The sequence below is a fragment of the Argiope bruennichi genome, chromosome 2 (assembly GCF_947563725.1).
Source record: "Argiope bruennichi chromosome 2, qqArgBrue1.1, whole genome shotgun sequence".
Lineage (NCBI taxonomy): Eukaryota > Metazoa > Arthropoda > Arachnida > Araneae > Araneidae > Argiope > Argiope bruennichi.
In genome coordinates this window covers 51,178,107-51,198,910 of record NC_079152.1, presented here as the reverse complement: position 1 = coordinate 51,198,910, position 20,804 = coordinate 51,178,107, and the positions used below count along the sequence as shown (strand labels likewise).

The following is a 20,804-nucleotide window of genomic DNA, read 5'->3' as shown; positions in this document are numbered from 1 at the left end:
ATTAGATTAAGAAAATTACTTGTTTCAAGATGAGCAATTAATGAGCATTAGTAATGTATTAAAATTAAAACTTATTCTAGTGTAAATTCAGATTTAAAAAAAAATTATTATAAATTCGTATCCAATGTGTTTAAGACCTATCTTAAACTTCTCAAATACCCTTGTGCCATTTTAGATAATTCATTTGAATATTTTTCATCAATTAAGAGAAGTTTGGTTAATTGAGTTTCAAATCTGAGTAACCTCTTCTTAATTTCTGTAAATTTTTCAAAACACTCTGCATTGTAAGAATCACTGTCATTTTATTTTTAATTTTTCAATTCCTACTATTAGCTCACTCTCTCTCTCTCTCTCTCTCTATATATATATATATATATATATATATATATATATATATATATATATATATATATATATATATATATATATATCTTGTTCAAATTTTCAATCGTTAATAAAATACTTTTTGTTCATCCATACAACTTCAAATACATTTTTTTGAACTTGTAGTGGTTGACACTTGATGTTAATACAGTTTTTTTTTTTTCAAATATTTATTGATTAATTAAATTTGTACAGTAATTTCTATTTGGTCACCAAATCCTTCGCCATGTCCCCAAATGGTCGCCAAGTTTGTTACCAATTTTGTAATTATTTATTAAAAAGTAACTAAAATAAAAAAAAATTGTTGACCTAGGCAGGAATTGATTTTAAAAAAAATTTGTTTTATATATTACTTGTTTATCTTTTGATTTAAAGAAGGTTTTATTTTTTTAATACATCAACGCATAATTTTTTTTTTTCACTTTTCGTGTGTATGTAAAATATCTAATGAAAAACTTCACATTTTCAACAGAAATTTTCTATCTCGTATAATAACAAAATTTAAATAGTAAAATTATTCGTAACCAATACGTTGAGCAAATCTGAAAATTCTGCAAAGTTGACTCATTAAGTTCTCACCTTTAAAGTAATCTGGGCTAATTTAAATTTATTAACATGGAATTTTCAGAATACAAAGTATTCCTTGAAATAAATAAAGTTTTTTTTTTTTTTTTTTTTTTTTGAGGGCATTGTTTTTAAACAACTACATGCGAAGCCGAAGCTCTTGGATTTCTTTTTGCAATAGTAAATGTTCCTTAACTGCAACCATCGCTTAAACTGGGTGTTTCTGTTTGTTTATTTTGTATGGTAGAATTTGATGTAGTTGCTGTTAGCAATGCGAAATCGGATTTTGTGAGATAAAAATGTTCTCTGTCACGATTTTACTATAAAATGAAAAGATGTGATATTTTAGAACTTAAAGAAATTCAAAAATAACTCTTCAAAAAAAAAATTCTGGTAAATATTCTTAAATTTTACTGTTATTTTTTTGATAGTACAAATTTTCATCTTTTATTTACGCACACCAAAATGAATGCTATTGATTTTATTTGTAGTGCATTTACAAATAAATGTCTCAAATATTGTATTGGCCTCGAATTATATTCATCTCTGAAGAAAGAGGTATCAAAGAAAATTAAAATAGTTGACCTTGAACTGTAGTATAGTATTGCGACTTTGGCATCGGTTGGGAATGATGAATCCTTGAATTCAGAGTTTTTTATTACATTAAGTGAGATATTCGAACGGAAGTGTCTTATTTGCGCGATTGATTCTTCTCCTAAGCTAAGTAGGCATTGGTTTTGGTTTTTTATATTTTGTGCGTAAGTGTTTTACATCATCTAATATTTATTTCAAAATGTTTTCTCGTGACTTTGTTATTGGATTGCATAATCGTACTGTTATTCAATTTAACAGTAAAAAGTTTATATCTGTGGCAAATGTGTTCATGAAATTGTGTTTTTTTATTGCTTTTTACTTTCATTTTAGCTATTTTCCACCGATAATTAGGAAATTTACACATTTAAGTATTTTGCATATTGAATCAACTGTGAAGTCTTGAAAAAGTACCTGAAAATCTAAGTGTTTGAGAAATATTGTAGTTTTTAAAATTATATTTTGAGTTTAACAAAAGTCATTGTTTTTAGATTTAAATTGTCTTAACGTTGTGAAATTCTGTTCTCTTAGCTCTTCTGTTTTATTAGGAAATAAATAACCATATGCCTTATGTATGGTAAATTTGAAATTAATAATTAATAGCTTATTAATAGAATCAAACTTTAATAATTCATTTTAATGAATTAGAGCATGTAATAATACTTAAGATTCATATAAATTTTTGGTTTTGTTACCATATGAGCCATTATATTTGCAAGGTTTGTTTTTCATGAAAAATAAGACCAAATACATATCTGATTTTATTCGCTTAGATTTTATTTTTCAAAATAGCTCAGAATTTGTAAAAGAATTGCTGTTATTCGAATTAAATAAATTTAAATTTTATTAATTTAATCTAATATAGCCTATAAACTTGATATACTTGTTTAGTCTAATAGAGATATAAATCATCTAAACTTTCTGATCTCTATTGGTATTTGTGATATAATTTAAAATTCAAGAAGAATGTTTTTGAAAATTATAGCATGAAGCATTCATTCATCATGATATACAAGTAGACTAATTTGCAACCAGCCTGTTTTATGTGATTCGTTGAGCAGAAATAATTTTCATTTACTATACCTCTTCATTTTATATATTTCTCTTCAGCTGTCATAGCTCTAATGCTATTCTAGATTTTGTAGCTGGCAAAAATTTTAAACCCTCCAAAGCCATTTCGCTAAATCTTTCTTTTTAACAACCATATCTCACTATGATTTGAACTTCAGCAATCATCAATTCTTGCTATTTTGTCTATCATGAAACCATTTTTGGAAATTACTCCTTTAATAATACCAGATAAATTAAAGAAGCAATTATGAAATCGAGACTAATTTTATCACCCAAATTGAATCTATTAAAGCAATTTGCTTCAAACTTCCTCACTGCATTATAAATATAATAACTTGGAACATTGATGGATGGAAAAATAATAATGTGTGCCTTTATAGAAGTGCTTCAAATGATATGTTATTATAGTGCATAAATTGAGAAAAAAGATTTATTATAATTTGGCCTAATTTTGGACAAGAGGGTGGATTTTTTCAAGCAATGAAAAGCTGATATCTTCAGAGACACACTCGAAGAATCATTAAAGAAAATATTGAACTTCAGAATGATAATTTCTTTGAAAATTTAGAATAAGAATTGGAGAAATATTTTAATGCCCAGCTTTCTAATCTTAACTTTTTCTTCAAAAATCAAGTAAATTGATATTAGAAAAGCTGCAGAACCAGACAAGATTTCAAATTAAATTTTGAATTTTCCAAGTACTAATGCACTTACATACCTGATGAATCATAAGTAAATGTAAATACCTCATATTCAAGCCTTGTAATGAAGAAAATGTATATTTATAACATAAAATTAATTGCTATTTTCTGTATTTGTTTGAGCAAAGACATGGGAAATTCTAGCTATTCTCTGGATGCACACTAGTGTGGACGAAAATGGCCTTAATTTTTTTAGATTTTAGTTTGGTAATAATGGGGAAAAGTTAGCTTTTCAGTTAAAAAAATATATAAGAAAAATTTGGACACAATATAACATTATCATGAGGGTGCCACAAAGAGCTTATAAAAAATTGACAGATTTTAAAATGGGCTTTAAAAGTTATTTTTTTAAGATTTTAGTTTAGTAATAGACAGGAAAAGTTGCCTTATAAGTTCAAAAAGAATTTTTTAAAAATAGTTGTAATAGTACAAAATCTTAAGGTGCTGCAAAGACCTTCAAATTTGTTTTTTAAAAAAAAAGAAAAGTGAACTTTCTATTATATACTTCTATAAAATATTTCTTATGAATTTTCGTACAAATGATGTTACAAAAGATGGTTTTAAATACATGCAATTATTAATTACAAAATATAATAATAAAATATTTTTAATGTCAAATTTTGTTTTTCTTACTTCTATATCCTTAATGACTATAAATGCTACAGCTACAAAATGTTTTTTCTACTTCATTGCCACATTGAACTGTTTTTTGTATTACATTTTGGCATATTAACACAAAAGTCAATTTTTGGTTTTATGATTGAACCACAGACATATGACAAAAGTTTCAACATGTGAAAAATATAAAAAGTGACATTCTGTGGTTGTGCTCTGTGTTCATTTCAGATTTTCCAAATCATTGTTAGTTCAGTAATCCTTGCATTAGGAGAAATCTTCAGATTAGCTTAACTAGGCTAATTTAATCACTACGAGAACAGACAAGATAAAGACCTCAATATTCCGAAGAAAAAAAACCCATATGGACTTACTTAAAGTTTTGCAAAAATAAATGAGTGGATAATAGAAATTAAATGTCTTGTCTTGATAATAAGTCAAATTTCAGATTATATATCTTCTTTAAAGAAAAATTTGAGGCAAAAGTTCTCTTCTGTATATCTTTGACAGATTGAAAATCTAAATTATCTCTTGAAATCAAAATGTTCTTTTTCAAGCAGGTATACCAATGTTTACTTGTGTAGCACCTATATGGGGATTGGCAGCCCTGATCAACAAGAATAAGATAGATTTATTCTTCTGAATAAATTACTCCAATGTATTGTAAATGCACCCTAGTTCATATGTAATTAAATCATTTGCTTGATTTAAGTATTGAAACCTTTGAAAAGCAATATATATATATATATAAAGGATTAAGAAAATTATTTCTTTGGAATTACCAATTGTTCCAGTGAACTAATTGCAAATCAGTTTGCATGCACATAAATTAATTGGAAAGATAGATTTTTCTATTCTATGATCAAATAGTATAATCTAGTGAAGTCTCCTTTGTAAAGTTGATAAATTAACTGAAATTATTTCAAGAATTAAAATCTCCAATTTTACTTTTGAAATTATCAATTATCATATCAATTTTACTTTTAAAATTATCAATTATCATAACAATTTTACTTTTAAAATTATCATAATTTTACTTTTGAAATGATATTTTGAAATTATCATTATCATATTATAAAAAGAAATAAAGGAGAGGGAAAAAATTTGTTTACAAGTCAAATTCCTCTCTCTCTCCCTTTTTACCATCAAGGTTAATGTCAAACTGGATAAAAGTTTACTTGATCTCAATCTTGGTGTTTAATCTGTATGTGTGATTTGAGAAAATTAAAAAAAAAAAATGCATTTAGAATGGTAGAAAAAACTTTGTGTCTGAAGATCTTGACCAGATTAATTATTTAAAATGAAATCTAGAATTAGATTTATTTAAGAAAAATGGACTTAATGGCCTTAAATGCTTCTAAAAGGGCTTTGCAATAATAAATGTTTAATACTTCATAAACAATCTAATCGTATTCAGAAGTAGGAAAATTTATTTAATTTAGTAATTTTATTGTTATATAGATATAGATAGATTATTTGTAATTTATCAACTTAATTTCACTTTTCTTTTCTTTTTTTTTAGAGGGGAGAAAACACCCTTGAAAATTGATTGCTGTTCTTTCCAACATGATCTTCCCTTCATTTTTTTTGGAAAAGAATCTGTAGATGTTTGTTACCAAACCTAAGGTATCAGACATTTTAAATTATGACGTCACATTCCAATTCCAAAGTAGCAGTCATTCCTAGGTGACTGTTATTTGGAGGTTAGTTTAAAATTTTTCTCTTGTATTTTTCTTTTAATTTGGAAGCATTTTTATATTTAAAAAAAATATATTATTATTAACCATAGACCCTTATGTATCTGAATTTTATTTTGATATAATTTTAATTCTAAAGAAGGCATCTTAATAAATAATGACAAAACTTAAGCAAGTCAATGTGTGTGTTTATTAAAAGATTTAAATTTCATGCTTTACAACCATCTATTCATTATATAGCCCAGCATTTCTAAGTGCTGACCAACATGGATGTGATTCTGTCAGAATTTGTAGCTCGTACATCTGCAGATCCTGGATTAGCAACTGATTTATTAGAAGGTAACTAAAATTTTTTTATTTGCTCTCACTTTCAATCATTAATGTATAAGATATAAAATAGTGAATAATGGGAAGTAAGGATAAAATGAAAAGAATTTATAAAAGGTACATTTTTCTTTGTTTGTTTTTCTGCATATGATCAAATGTAGATACTGGCAATCTGGCAACCAACTGTTTCACACAGATTATTAATTTTTTAAACTCTATATTATATCCAAATTAATTCCCAAAGTTTTATCGTAAAGCTGCCCATATCAAAGTCATTCTAAAATATTTTCTTATTTCCTGATCCCATTCTGTGTTTTCTACTTAATTAATTCAACTGAAGCATTGTAAAAATGCTTTAGTCAGAGAGTCCCACACTCCGAGTGCAGGGATAAAATATTGCTGATATAAACAAATTCCACAAAAAGATCCCTGTATTTCCCTTACTTGTGATTGACACGTGTTAGAAATCTCTATTAAAGTAACTCTCACAGTATTTATTCACAGGGATAAAATTTTCATGAGCTTTTCCACGTTTTGTGTTGTGCTCATTGCTTCTGCTTGTGCAAAAATCATGGTTCCTGGGACGGAAATAAAAAAAAGTTTAAAAATCAAAAGTTTCTTCACTGTCTTTGAAACTGCCTTCTGCTTCAAAAATTATGCTTACATATATATATCAAATTAAAAAAGTTAAGTAAAATGAAATAAAAACAGAAACAAAAATCTTACTATGAAGCTAAGCTAGCTGCCATGAAATTAAGCTTTTTAGCTATTAATCTAGCTACCTCTGACGACTGTAATAATATGTTACTGAATGTGTGGATTGATGAATTTTAATTGCATCATAATATCTTAAAACTGCATCATAATATTTATATGCATAAAATTAAATAAAAAATATTGTTAAAATCAGGGGGGAAATTGTAAGGGCATGAAATTGATATAATTAAAAAGATAATTTTTTGAGAGTGGCTATATTAGCCAATAATTGTTTTGGAAGACATAACCAATTTTTATAGTTAAGTCATAGTGTTTTCCATCTGGTGATAGTTAAACCTACTTGTGCTCTTGATTAAGCTTTCTGTTTGAAGTGTATTTCTTGATTTCTTTTATATCTTCTTCCCTTTGGCTGAATGCACTTTTTAAAGATATGATAAGAATTCTCAAGAACATTCATAATAGTATTTTGCACTTTCATTAATTATAAAATTGAAGCAGTCCCTTGATGATATAATCACATTTAACTATTGCCATTTGTCAGTAAATAATAAGAGTGATTTCTGTGCCATATGCAATAGCATTATATATCTGTATTATGTTTTCTGATTTTTCTAATTCAATCAATCTACTTATTGTGTTAAAAATTCATATTGACCATGCCCTTATCAGCTTAACATATTAAAGAGCCTTGAAGATAACTTTTATATTCTTTTGGAATTAAAGTCTTATTAAAGGACACATTCATTTAAATGTTAATTCATCCAAAATATTTCTGTGTCTTAAGATAAGAATTTAAGGTCCAGAAGAAGAATAAAAAGTAAGGTGATCAACAATTTTTCTGTTGAATTCTTGAAATTAAAATTGTTTGGAGACTTTATTAAAAATTTATTAATTTTTCATTCATAGTTTTTTTTTATATGTATATGTATAACTTGTAAATATTGTGAGATCTACTATATAAAATATTGTATAGAACAAAACTTCTATTTGCATAAAATATTTTTGAAATTTATGTATATACGTCTTTATGTTATTTCATGTTTTATTTCTTTCATAGCTCATGAGTGGAATTTGCATTCAGCTCTATCTGCTTACTATGTTATGAAAGGTATACTTCCTGGGGAAGTTCCACCTTCAGATGCTGAGATAGCAGCAGCCCATTCTAAAAAACATGCTGTCAACCAGGCAGATGATAGAAATGTAGTGAATAGTAATAATGTTGGCAGTAGACCACCTTTAAAGAAATTACCTGCTTTTGAGTTTGAAGAAACTGGTAAAGTTACTTATGCATTATTGTATATCTACTTAATTGTATTCTATTTGAATGTATATGTTTCAAATAATGCCTATATATATAGGATCTGGAATTCTTTAAATATAAAAATTATTGTTAATCATGTGCTTTCGATCTATGTTAATCTTGGGAAAGTTTATATTCCAAGAGTTGATTTCAGACTATATTCAGCCCATATTCTCATATTTTTCTCAAATATTTTTTTTTATTTTTTTTTTTATCTAAACTAATTTTTAACTCAGTTTCTAATATGAAATATTATTTTAAATATTAAATGCTATGTAAAATTTTGAACAATATAAAATATATCTCGGATTTCACCTTTTTGATGCTAAAACTATGGAAGATGTAGACTAAGTAGCCACTAAGCTGGAAGTGGGGGCACTTATAGATTGGATAATTTTTATAAATAACAATATAAAATTCAATTCATTCAATATAAAAAATATAAATAAATTATTTGCCAAAGAATAAAATTTGTAAAATATTAATGATCAAGTCATATCTATTTTATTACATTCTCTTAGATATTATAAACACTAAATTTATGTTTAAATAATAACATATGTATAATTAGTATGTGAATGTCATGAGTCATAATGAATGAATAAAAATGTATGCATTTTCACAACGTTACTAAAATAAATAAAAAATTTACCTGAAATAAATCATTAATATATGTATTGAGTTTCTTTAAATGTGTCCATTATATTAAAAGAGAATCTTCATTTTGGACAACGTCTAGAGAAAAATATCTAAATTAGCTGCTGGTGCAAATTTAGCAGTTTTTTTTTTTTTAGAAAATTAACAGGTGTATCATCTTGTTGGTTTTTAGTTTGTTTCTTGTGTTAATAATATTAATATTTTAAGTAAATGACTGCATGATTAATTTTTGATTCAAACTTATAATTAATTCAATTTTTAATTTGCACTTGTAAAAATATATTCTAACTTAATATATGATTTTCTTTTTGTTCATGCAAATTGAAGAATGCAATGAAATGATTAATATTACCAGATGCATTATATAGCTTTTATTTAATCTTGAAATGAAAAAAAAAAAAAAAAAAACTATTAACCTCAGTGATATTTACTATACACTTGTATACTTAAACAGCCTTAGAAACATTAAATACTTCCATACATGATTTTCAGAATCCTTTGTATAGACATTGAGAGAAAATATGAATACATAAGCAAATCATATTCATGCACAAATGTTTGATGTAAAATAACTTCCGAGATTATTTCAGCAGTGTATTAATATAGAAATAATATAATGACTAGTTAAAAGTTTTTATTGAATGCAGTTGAAGGTTTAAATAGTATTTAGTTAATATTGTAGGAAATGTATGGAATTATAAAGTATTTGTAAGATAAGGCTCTTTTCAGTTTTAACAAAACAAGTATCGTATTTTGTAAGATTCTAATTTAAACTAACAAAGCAGACAAAATAAAAAATTATTTTATCAGCACATATTATTATCAGTTCCATAGAAAATTTTTGAATGCATAAAATATGTAACTTACTTAGCTCTGCAGTATTATCTTCATAAATTGTTTTCAGTAATTGCTAACAATGCATTCTATATCAAAATGCTTATTTTCATATTCACTGTGATATTCTTTTTTTTTATTATTATTAAACCTCATTAATTTTACCAAATTCTTTTTTAATTATAATTTATTTTTTTTAATTATAATTCATTTTATATTAAACAGTTTTAAGGTCAGTATCAGCAAAAAACTGATTATTTGCCTTTTGAATTGATATTTTTGATGATTATTTTGGTTCTGGTACAGCCATTTCACTTGTTTCCCTAATTATTTTCCTGTTTACAATGTGGAAATCACTTATGTTTTTTCGATTGGAATTTTGAAAATTTTATGATAGATATAAACTGTGATTATTCTCACATGTTTTTGTCTGGTAAGCATTGCCTTTTACTTGATATTTTATAATTGTGAGTTAGAGAGGGATTGTTGTATCTTTAAAAATTTTAGACATTGTTAATCAGTTTAATACTTGCTAATCAATTTTTATTACATTAGTTCTTTTTGTTTCAATGCTAGTTTGTTAGATGCTTCATATCTAACACCAGTATAGTTTACTCTTCATTTATGAGAGTTCAAGATTCTTATGTACCAAAATAGTTAAAGTACTTGTTTCAATTAAATCTATTTTAAAATTAATTGGAAATCTGTGTAACCAAAGTACTTTAAAAAAATATTTTCCTATTTAACCTTTATAAAATAAATGTTTGCTGGTTTACAAGGTCAGTTCTCTGATGCAGTTTGCTTAGTTTTGATGCTTCATTTGCTGAATAAATTTCAATTATTTTATTTTGTAAAGTTATGTATTCATTGATTACTTTGGAAGTAGTTGTACCTTGAAAACAGCCCAAAATATTCGATTCTGTAGCAGTGGCTATGTGGTTGAATTTAGTCTCATCTCTGGTTATACCTGCAATATTAAAATGAGCTTGAAATTCCATAGGTCATTACTTAGAACTTTTTCCGAAACAGAGCCTTGAAACTAGAAACTAGATATTTAAAATGTGAGATTAACTTCTTCATTAACATCTATAACAGTATTTTTCTCCAGTATCTTATAGAAAATTCAACAACATGAAATATGCTGATATTTAAATATTTGTGTAATTAATTTAAGCAAAAAAACCCATTAGAAATGGGATTAAAAAGATAATACATTAATATGAATATAATTATGTTCTAGAAAAACAAACATGAAAGGGGATCAAATCAAATCTAATCAAAAATAGAAATGTGGTAAATCTATTTTGTGTAATCTTCCAGCAAAATTGAGATGTGACTAGGCAGAATAATTGTTGCAAACTTTGGCACAGTATTTCTTAAAATAATTGATGTAAAAAAAAATAACAAGTAATTCTGCTGAAACTCTCACCTATAATCTTCCTGCCATTGTGATCCATTTAATTTATTTGACTGATAATATCAATATTAAGGATTGTCAGAAGGTAGAATACTAAATAATTTACTAAAATTATATAAAACTTATATAGTAAACAATATTTATTTTTTTAGCAAAGAAAAGATATAACAAGCAATCATGCTACAAAAGTATACAGGAAAAAAAAGTTTATACAATAAGAAAAGTGTTATTACTTTCAAAGATTAAATATCCACAGACTAGCACAGCTCAATTTCCAAAAATGTTTACATAAGTTGATGGCTTCATCTTACATGTAGTTTTGTTATTAGAATTTGTAAGCTGCAGCCACCATTCAAAAGAATTTATTTAAGAGATATATATTTACTTGTTTTTACCTACTTCTGTTTTAAGATCATTTTTAAATATTATTTTTTTTTCATTGTTTCTAATAAATTTTATACGAATATATTAAAAATGCTTATTTTATTTTTAAAAATTTAGATCGGAAGCTGACAAGGGGTATATCACGTGCTACTGACAATTTCACTCTGGTGTCTCAGGCTAGAAAAGAGCTTGCAGAAGATTTTGATACTGTTGATTTGTGTGCTCGACCTGCAAGCTTGAAGCTCGAACTGCCAGAGCATTCTTTTTCTTTACCAGATTTTTCTGTCTTTCCTGAAAATTTGAGAGAATATTTGCAACGTGACCTGATTGAAACAGCTACATTAGTTTCTTTAGAACAAGCTGGTATGAATATCATTTTGCTTAAAATTATTTATTTCATAATTGTAAAAGCTTCATATGATCATTGTTCCTTATAAAAGAAACTTTATGATGAAATTTAAATGTTACTATGTTAATATGTATAAGTTTAGCCAGTGCAAAAAAATGCTGAAAATTTTTGGCTTTATCAAAAATATTACTAGATTTCTAAAGCACTATCAATTTTTTGCATTGGGATTTTTTTTTTTTTCCGCTGATTGAAAGATTCTTATTATTAAAGAGATTAAATGCTCTGTAATATTTCTTATTGTTGTTTGTCGACTGATGACTAATATTGCAGTGTTTTACTATGAATTCATAAATCCTTCATATTATTACAGAATTTTTGTATTCATATTCATATCTACATAATTTTTGGTTTTTTAAAAGTTAAATAATTTTTGTTTATAAGAATTGCAAAAAATAGAAAATGTCTGGATTAAAAGAGTTTAAGCCGTATTTCTTTTGTTATTTTTTGTTAATAGATTTCCCAAGTATATACAGTTTTACTATATTTATGTTTATTTAGTACTCGTATTATTATCTTAATTGAGGAAGAGAACTGTATGTTTTAATATGAAGAAATATTACATTGTGTTTACAACACCTTTGAATGCATGTAAAGAAAAAAGAAGAAACTGTTTTAAATTATTGTTTGTAAGAAGTTTTTTAATACTCATGAAATATAATTGTGATTACATGAAGTAACTATTTCCATACTGAAGTCATCATATTATTTAATATTATTAAACAGTATTATTTATTAGAATTGAATTAATTATACATATTTGAGAGTGAAATAATTTTGATAGACAACATTCCATAATTGCCCTTGAAATTTATTTTAGTTTAATTTATATTTTCAATAGTTCAGAGACCTTATGTTTTTAAAATTTTAAACAGGCAGGTTGAACTGGTGGCATTCTAGGAAAATTGGTAGGAAGCTTTGGCCATTATCTACTACTGGAGATGGTAATTGTCTTCTTCATGCTGCATCATTAGGTAATGATTATATTTTTAATCTTTACTGAATAATATAAATTCTAATACAAATATCATTGTTCAAATCAAAATCTGAGCTTAGTAGACATGGTGTTTTTAAAACATTAAAATATTTCAATTTTAATTCTCACTTTTTATAAAATTATTTTAAAACAGTAACAGAAGTATACCTTGATAAAATGTCATTCGTAGAAATTATCAAACTAGATTGTCTATATTTTAAATGCAGTCTTCGTACCTTTCCTCAAATTTTATAAAAGGGAATGCAAAGATTAAATTTGCAGATAAACCTAAATAATTATGAAAATAAAATCTTTTTGAATTAATGTAATTCAGCTGCTTTTTAAAACCAGATCGTCCACCTATCAACTACATATAATTTCTATGCTTAATGTCAATCGACTTTTAGTTCATTATGAACTAATACTGAAAACATTGTTACAAATAACCAAGAAATAAATTGGAAAATACAAAACAGAAGGGAGAAAAATTGGTGCACAAAAAAAATTGTTAATGTTTACATTAAGTTTTGTTACATTAATGAAACAAAATTGTATTGAAATAATGAAGATTGTGAGTTAGACCTTTCAATTTTTTTTTTAAGTGTTATGCAGAATAACTTTCTAAAGCAGTAGAAATGGTCTTCCAGAATTTTCTAATAAAGGTATTATCTTCCTCCTTCTGTAAAAAAAATGTTGACCTGGAGTAAGGTAAAAAATGCTTTGCATGGAATTGGCATACAATAGTCACAAAATTTTAATCTTAATTTAGAATTTTTACTAAATGTAGTATTTGATATTTGGTAAGTCTTTTTGGCAATTAATACCTGATATGTGGTTTATAGTATCCGAAAAACGAATTTTTGTTTTAGATGCATTTTTCCATCTGATAGAAACCAAAATTCAATTCAGAGCTGCAAATGTAATTATGAAATCACATGCCAAAGTTATTATATTTAAGTCATTTTATTTTTAAGTTGTCATGTTTACAAGTACAGACCAACAAGATGGTAAATTCCTTATTGGATACAAATTTTAAAACTATAATAATTTTATCTATCTGGCTTTCTGTATTGCGTTTTTATCACATTAACTATATTTGGACAGACAGATTTTCCCTGAATTAAATTTTCTCAAAATTTGATGGAAAGCTACAAATTTGATGTAAAAACTGTATACCAAATTTCCTTTACCTAACTCAAAGCGTTTGTGAGACAGACATATTACGAAAAATGTGCATTTCAAGCTCTGAAAGGTCTAAAAGTAGAAATTCATTAAAATCTCAATTTTGAATTTTTTGACACAATACTTTTTCTATACTTTGTATATAAGAAAGTAAAAATGAAAGTTTTATTAAGATTTTGTATTACTGTGGTCAAGCATAAATTTAATTTACTATAATTGCACATTATTTAAATCACTATAAAGTGCACATTTAACCAAATTATAAAGCACAGGTGAATAAAAAATTAATAAGGAGAGGTTCTTCTCCTTATTAATAATAAAAGAACATGTTAACTACAAAATCCTGCTAAAATATATATGGGAGAGTCATGCTCAATTTTTCTAAACGTTTGCATTTTGATTTTTTTTTTAATAATTTTTATCAATTTATTTGAAATTTTCTACAAAAATATAAATATTTTTATTGTTTCATTCAATAATTACTTGCACAATCTTCTATTGTTGAAGCCTGAAAAAAAAAAGATTATATTCAGTATGTAAATAAATTGCATGAGGAATATAAAGAGAAGTTACATATCACAAAAGTAGATGAATCAGATGATTATGAAAAAATGGTTAATGATAGTTTAAGTAGATTGTTATATTTTTAATAATCTGTGAGGTTAATTTGTTACTCCATTAAGGTGGCTTATATACATGGTAAACAGAAATGCTAGACTATTAAAATAATAGAGCTTTAATGATAGTTTGACAATTTGATGTTTAAAAATCGTTTGTTGATAGAATCATGAGCATGAAGTTATGTATAAGAGATTTAATTTAAATTAAACCAAACAAATATTTCTGGTGAACTATTTAATAATTGTTTTTTTCTCGTAATTAAAAACTGTACTTATTACAATTGTTTACTTTATAAATATTTGAAAAAGGAAAGCTGATCGCTGTTGGCTACTTGAACTTTTTTTAATGAAATCAAATCCTATTATGTCATATTATATTAAAAAGATATTTTTTCAGATAATTTATAATCTAATTACATTTGTGTTTCAAGACATTACCATTTTACTTTTATATTTCTTATGCAAACTGCACAGATAATAATAATTTAAATAATTTCCCTAAACTTTTAACAGTTAAAATTTTTGGCACAAGATTAAATATATGATGAAGCATTGAAAATGTTTTTCATTTTATTGCAACAAGAGTTATTAAAGTTATGCAAATAATTTTTTTTTTTAATTTTCAAAATACAGGGAAAAAACTGCACATCAATTAAATTGATAAAATTAAAAAGGCATTTATTTTTAAATTTGAAATGGTATAAATATATTTTTTGTGCCATAATATTTTCTGAATTAATTTTTAATTAATGAAGCTCCAATTCTATTTTTTAAAAACTGTACATTTTTCTATACTTCAAATTATATTTGTGCGAAATGTGGTAGCTCAAGATCAAACATTGTGGATTGTAGAATATTAGCAGTCATACATTATTCTTTATTACTAATGTTGTATTAACCAACTTAGGTGTTTTACATTTGTTAAAGTAGTTTATTAATTTTTGGAGTGTTTTTATGTAAGATTTATTCAAGGTGAATTAGGATAATTTTTATTTTTAGGCATGTGGGGCTTTCACGACAGACTTTTAACACTACGGAAGGCTTTGCATTCTCTTCTTATGAATAGTTCCTATACAGATGCCTTTTATAGAAGATGGCGTTGGCAAACAGCTTTACAAAATAAAGAGGTGAAGAATGTTTTTAATAGATAATTTAGCTGTTAAAGCAGAAGCAATTTAAGACTATTTATTAATGAAACAAATAGAAGACATTGCTGAATGGAGTGAAAGTCTAAAAAAAATGTTATGATTTATGGCCTTAAACAATATTTTATATGTTTTTTCTGAAAAACTTGTTTAATGAGTTTAAGAATAAATAAGTTTAAAATTATAGAATGCATGAAAACATTGTTGGCAAATATATTATTTCTATATGTGCTTGTTTCCTTTGCTCATTATTCAACAAAATAATATTTTTATTTTAATTGTTATTTATGCTTTGAAATTCATTACATTATATTTTCACTCATGTAATGTGACATCACTTATTTTTCTTGTTATGTTTAGTAAAATTCTTTGAATGAAAACTAGTAAAAAAGAATTATAATTTCTTCTAGTTCTATTTTTAGTATTGTCAACTATTCTGTTCCTAAGTATTCCATTTTTATACTGAGCAGAGCATATTATAAGAATATGATACAAGCCAATACAAGATTATAAAACTTCTGTTATCATTTCCATTGTTTATGGATAGTTCCCATTTTTGAATGGGAATGAGAAGTATTACAAATACCATCAATTATGTTCAAAGTAATATAGACTTATATTAATTATTTTCATTTGCAGACATAAATAAAGCAAAATTTCTTCAATTTCAAACACTTAATCACTATTAAATTAAAAATATGGTAAATTCTGAATTCAAAATATGGTCTGAAAAAGTTAAAGGAGCATTTAAAGTTTTAAATCTTTCAGAGCTTATGATTTTCTGTGAAAACCTTCTATTTAAATGCTTCCCATGTTTGTTTGTTTTCCCCTCCAGATAGTTGAATGACTGAGTATCAACAACTCTTAATTTTTTTTGTGTGAGATACTGAAACCACAGTCTAATCTTAATCTAGTTTTGTTAATTTGAAAAAGGAAAAGGGAAGCGTGAAATTTTTATTGCCCATATAGTTAAAAATCATCTCTACTTGTAGCTTTAAATATTCTTTAAAATTTCATTAAATTTATCGTTTTTTAAGCTAAACTTTCATAAACAAATCAAGCCTTTTCCTTCTTTTTCCAGTTTACTCTAATTCTTTCATAACAAAGAGACTGTTTGATCAATTTTGCATTAAATTTATTATGTTAAAAATAAAATGTTCATTTAAAAACACTGGCATAATAATTAAATATTAACTAATTTGACAAATAAGGGAGCTTTGCTTCTTCTAACTGATTTCATTTGTAGATTTTTTTTTTATTACAATTTTATTTTTGAATATAAGTGAGGATTTTTATACTACAAAAGCTAATCTCTAAAAATTATCTTCTGTTCTTAAAAAAATATGTACCTTTTCTGAGCCTCCATTGTCTTTTGAGATCACTGGAATAATGTACTGTTCTATGCATTTTTACTTTTAATTTGGGCCCAAGAAAGTTCATTGGATCTTACATGGCAGTATCATGGATACCCTCTAACATCTCTAACTTTTATTTATTTACTAACAAATAAATTTATTTGAATTAGGAAGAGTGTACTTAGAAACAAGAAAACTGTTTGAAAAAAATTAGTAGCATGTTTAAACATATAATTTGAAAGATTCTTGGTGCATTTGAAATAAATTCAAAGACTGAGCAGAAATTTAGATATTTTTTAGTTACGATAAAAAAGATATACATATATCATTTATGCAGCTAAACCTGCTGCAATTTTTTTAGGCTGGCTTAATATATTGTGAAGAAGAATGGGAAAGAGAATGGAAAAACCTTTTAAAGTTATCTTCATCTGAACCAAGACAGTCTAGTATTCAAAGGAATTTGAGTGAACAGTCGTGCAGTTCTAGGTAAAAGATGTATTTTATTTAATGAAAAAAATTATATAAAAAAAAAGAAATGCATGGGTTTTGAAAAAAAAATTTATCAACAAATTTTATGATTTTGAATTTTAAATATGAATAGTATTTATTAATGTACTTATATTGTAAATTTATTTTTCAGTTTAAATTTTAAAATATTTTTGACAAGTCAGTAATAGACAATTCTAAATGAATTTTTGAAATTATTCTTTTCAAATACAAAACATGGAAAATGTGGTCTGTTGTATTTTTTTTTTTTTTTTTTTTATCTTGCTATTTCACATTGTTTCTGAACATCACTTACTTTCTTTAAAATCATTTCATTTTTTCTTGGTAATTTTATGTAATTATTTAAACTAATAATTAGGATACATAATTTTTTAAAAAAAAATAAAAATCCTTATGAAATACGATTTCTATTTTGTTAAACAATTTTTAATCTCTTCCATTTATTTATATGCTGAAAATAATATTTTAAACACTTTTTTTAACTTTTAAAACTCTATAACTTTTTGAAATAAATGGTGAATACTTTTTGTTTTTAATCTATTTATTGAGCAAAATTTAAATTATACGATTAAAAGTTTGAAAATCATATTACTTCCATTCTTCGGTTAATCAAACATCTGCTTTAATTTTTGTTTTAAAAATTTGACATGCATGCATAATTTCTTTTTAATCTTAAGTTATTGAATACCTGGAGTCATATAGTATTGCATTGTTTTGAAAATAAATAATTGAAAATCCAATTTTGGTGGACTGTTAATACTTTGAAATAATTTTCATTAGTGGTACACAAAGCAGTGATTACCAGTCTGAAGTCTACGAAAGTTTGGAAGAGATGCATGTTCTTGCTTTGGCTCATGTTCTGAAGAGAGCCATTATCATTATATCAGATACTGTATTAAAGGATGTCACTGGAGAACCTTTTGCTCCCATTCCTTTTGGTGGAATTTATTTACCTATAGAATGCCCAGCATCTGAATGCCATCGTTCACCACTGTGTCTTACTTTTGACTCTGCCCACTTCTCTGCCTTGGTTCCTATGGATGAAGAGAATGGTAATTCAGAGCTTCCTGGTAAGTTCAGAAATTATTCGTATTGATCCAAACTGATTAATTTTTGAAATGATATTTAAAAAAATAATTGTAAATTTATTTATTATAGCTATAATACCAGTGACGGATCCAGACAACAAATTATTGCCTTTGCAATTTGCAGTTGATCCTGGTCCAGAAGTTCGTTGGAGTCAAGATGAGAATGATCCATGGGTTATTGCCAGATTAACTTTAACTGACAAAGAAAAACTCACACTGCTCAATGAATACTTGGATATAAAAAATATTGAAGTGAGTCCTGAAAATGGATCTACAGAGAAAACCACTTGTAAAGAAATGAATGGTCATTTAGCAGCAGCTAAATTTTATGACCCTTACGAGTCAGATGACAGCTCTTCTGATCATGGAATCTCCTGTACAGGTGGTAAGAGCAAGAAGAACAAAGCTGCTCGTCAGTTTCAGACTGTTGCCAAGCAGTTTGGTAGCATTGGACGAAGCATGAGTAAGAAATTGAAGCATATTGGGAATATGGCTCGTCGTGGAGGCTCCTTTAAGGGGGAAACAACAACGATCAAGAGAACTTCTGATACACTTAAAAACAAAAGAACTTTAAGCGGGCTTCCCATGATGTCTCGAACTGCTACAATTGATGGCAGCTTGAATCCAAGACAAGTTGTTGTGGCTGTTCTAAATACTGAAAAGAAACATGAGTATCAAAAGAAATTAATACAAAATTACCTCACTTCTGCTATTAGTCGATATGAGAATGATAAAATTCGAAAAAATGGCACTTCCTACTGCCATAATGGCAAACTTCCTGCATTGCAGTGTATTAATCCAGGTTGTACCATGTATAGCTCTCCGTCAACTAGTTACTTGTGTTCAACATGTTATGCAAAGCAAAAAAATACAGAACTAGAGTTACTTCAAGGTCAGAAGAATATAGAAGTCATTAATGAAGGCCCACTTGTTGTGTCTGGTAAATCATCATTTTATACTGAAGTTGATAAAACTGTGAAAGAATCTGTTGAGAAATTGCCTGTTGCTGGGCGTCTACCAAATGGACCATCAGAATATAAAAATTCTCTGTTTTATGATAAATTTCATTGTGATAATGGGACATATCCTTCTTTAATTCCAGATCATAAGTGTCCATCTTCTGGCCTTGATTCACACTCAGTTCTTAAAACCATCGAAGAATCATCCTCAATATAAAGTTACATTAAAAATTATTATTATTTTTCATTGTCTGATTCGACTGTGCCTTTTCATCACTTACAACTGCAAACTGAATAAGCTTTTCACTTATTCCAATAAGTGATTTTTCTATGGCTTTATATTCATCAAGTTATTCAAATTTTTGCCCATTGTTTAGATATATGCATATATATATACATTATCAATGTAATTCATATTGAAATACTGGAAGTATGATGATATTACATTTCCTTCAAACTGATGGGCTTATAAAGACCATATATTTCCTGAAAGATTTATAGATTTAAACCAAATTATTGATTATCATATTAAAAATAACTTTTAAAAATGTCTATTACTATGCATCTTGTTGAGTTTGAATATTTTATGATAATTAAATAAAATGTTGATCTTAATGCACTTTCTAGTTTTGCGTACAACATTAGTACAACAACTAATGTAGTTTTAATTTATAAAATGATTTCATTTTTGAACTGAAAAGTTTGATACTCAAATCCTTGTATGTTTCCATTTCTTTATGTTAATGATATTTAAAGATTTATCTATTGATATTTATCTATTAAAAGGTTTTATAATTGTTAAAAATCATTGAGAGACTACTTTATACATAATTTGGTATTTTGTAAATAAAAACTGACATTAGAACATTCTTTTATGTAAAGGGAGATTCAGTTTTGCTTTATTTTAATTTGCATTGACATCAAAATACTTAAGTTACCCAAAAAAGATTATTAGCAGAAGTATGTATTTATTTTTATCATATATATATATATATTCATTATTAGATGTGTGAAACTAATTGAAAAAAATCTAATCATTTATTGTTTTTACTATTACAAAGTTTTTACTATTAAATGGATTCCTGTACATTTAAAGTTTGTTATTACTAGTCATTCAGATTCATTTATTTGTTATTGTTTATTTTTCTTCTTTATTATTCTTAATTTTGTTATACTAAATGTGTCTTTTTTGCTTAAAGTTAAATAATATTTTTTTGAAAAAATAATTTTAGATTGTTTTAATGCATTTTAGCTTGAACTTATTTCTTCTAGACAGTGTTAGATTAACTGTTTCTGTCATTCAAATG

The 20,804-nt window shown here is 25.9% G+C and overlaps 1 protein-coding gene across 1 annotated transcript; it reads left to right on the top strand.

Moving 5' to 3' along the window:
* The first annotated feature begins 1,200 nt into the window (after positions 1–1,200).
* Positions 1,201–20,000, top strand: LOC129959959 (OTU domain-containing protein 7B-like). Its single transcript, XM_056072889.1, has 10 exons — positions 1,201–1,341; positions 5,449–5,629; positions 5,864–5,962; positions 7,725–7,940; positions 11,377–11,622; positions 12,541–12,639; positions 15,443–15,570; positions 17,305–17,429; positions 18,231–18,520; positions 18,609–20,000. The coding sequence occupies exons 3-10, from the start codon at positions 5,890–5,892 to the stop codon at positions 19,712–19,714; spliced, it is 2,283 nt and encodes a 760-aa protein (XP_055928864.1). The 5' UTR covers positions 1,201–1,341; positions 5,449–5,629; positions 5,864–5,889; the 3' UTR covers positions 19,715–20,000.
* Positions 20,001–20,804: the final 804 nt, after the last annotated feature.

What these genes read in the sequence shown, in the direction of transcription:
- LOC129959959 (XM_056072889.1), top strand. Translation starts at nt 5,890, where the DNA reads ATGGATGTGATTCTGTCAGAATTTGTAGCTCGTACATCTGCAGATCCT. An exon ending in TTTTGAGTTTGAAGAAACTG is followed by an intron (nt 7,941 to 11,376) that starts GTAAAGTTACTT and finishes TTAAAAATTTAG; the next exon opens with ATCGGAAGCTGACAAGGGGT. An exon ending in TCTTCATGCTGCATCATTAG is followed by an intron (nt 12,640 to 15,442) that starts GTAATGATTATA and finishes TTTTATTTTTAG; the next exon opens with GCATGTGGGGCTTTCACGAC.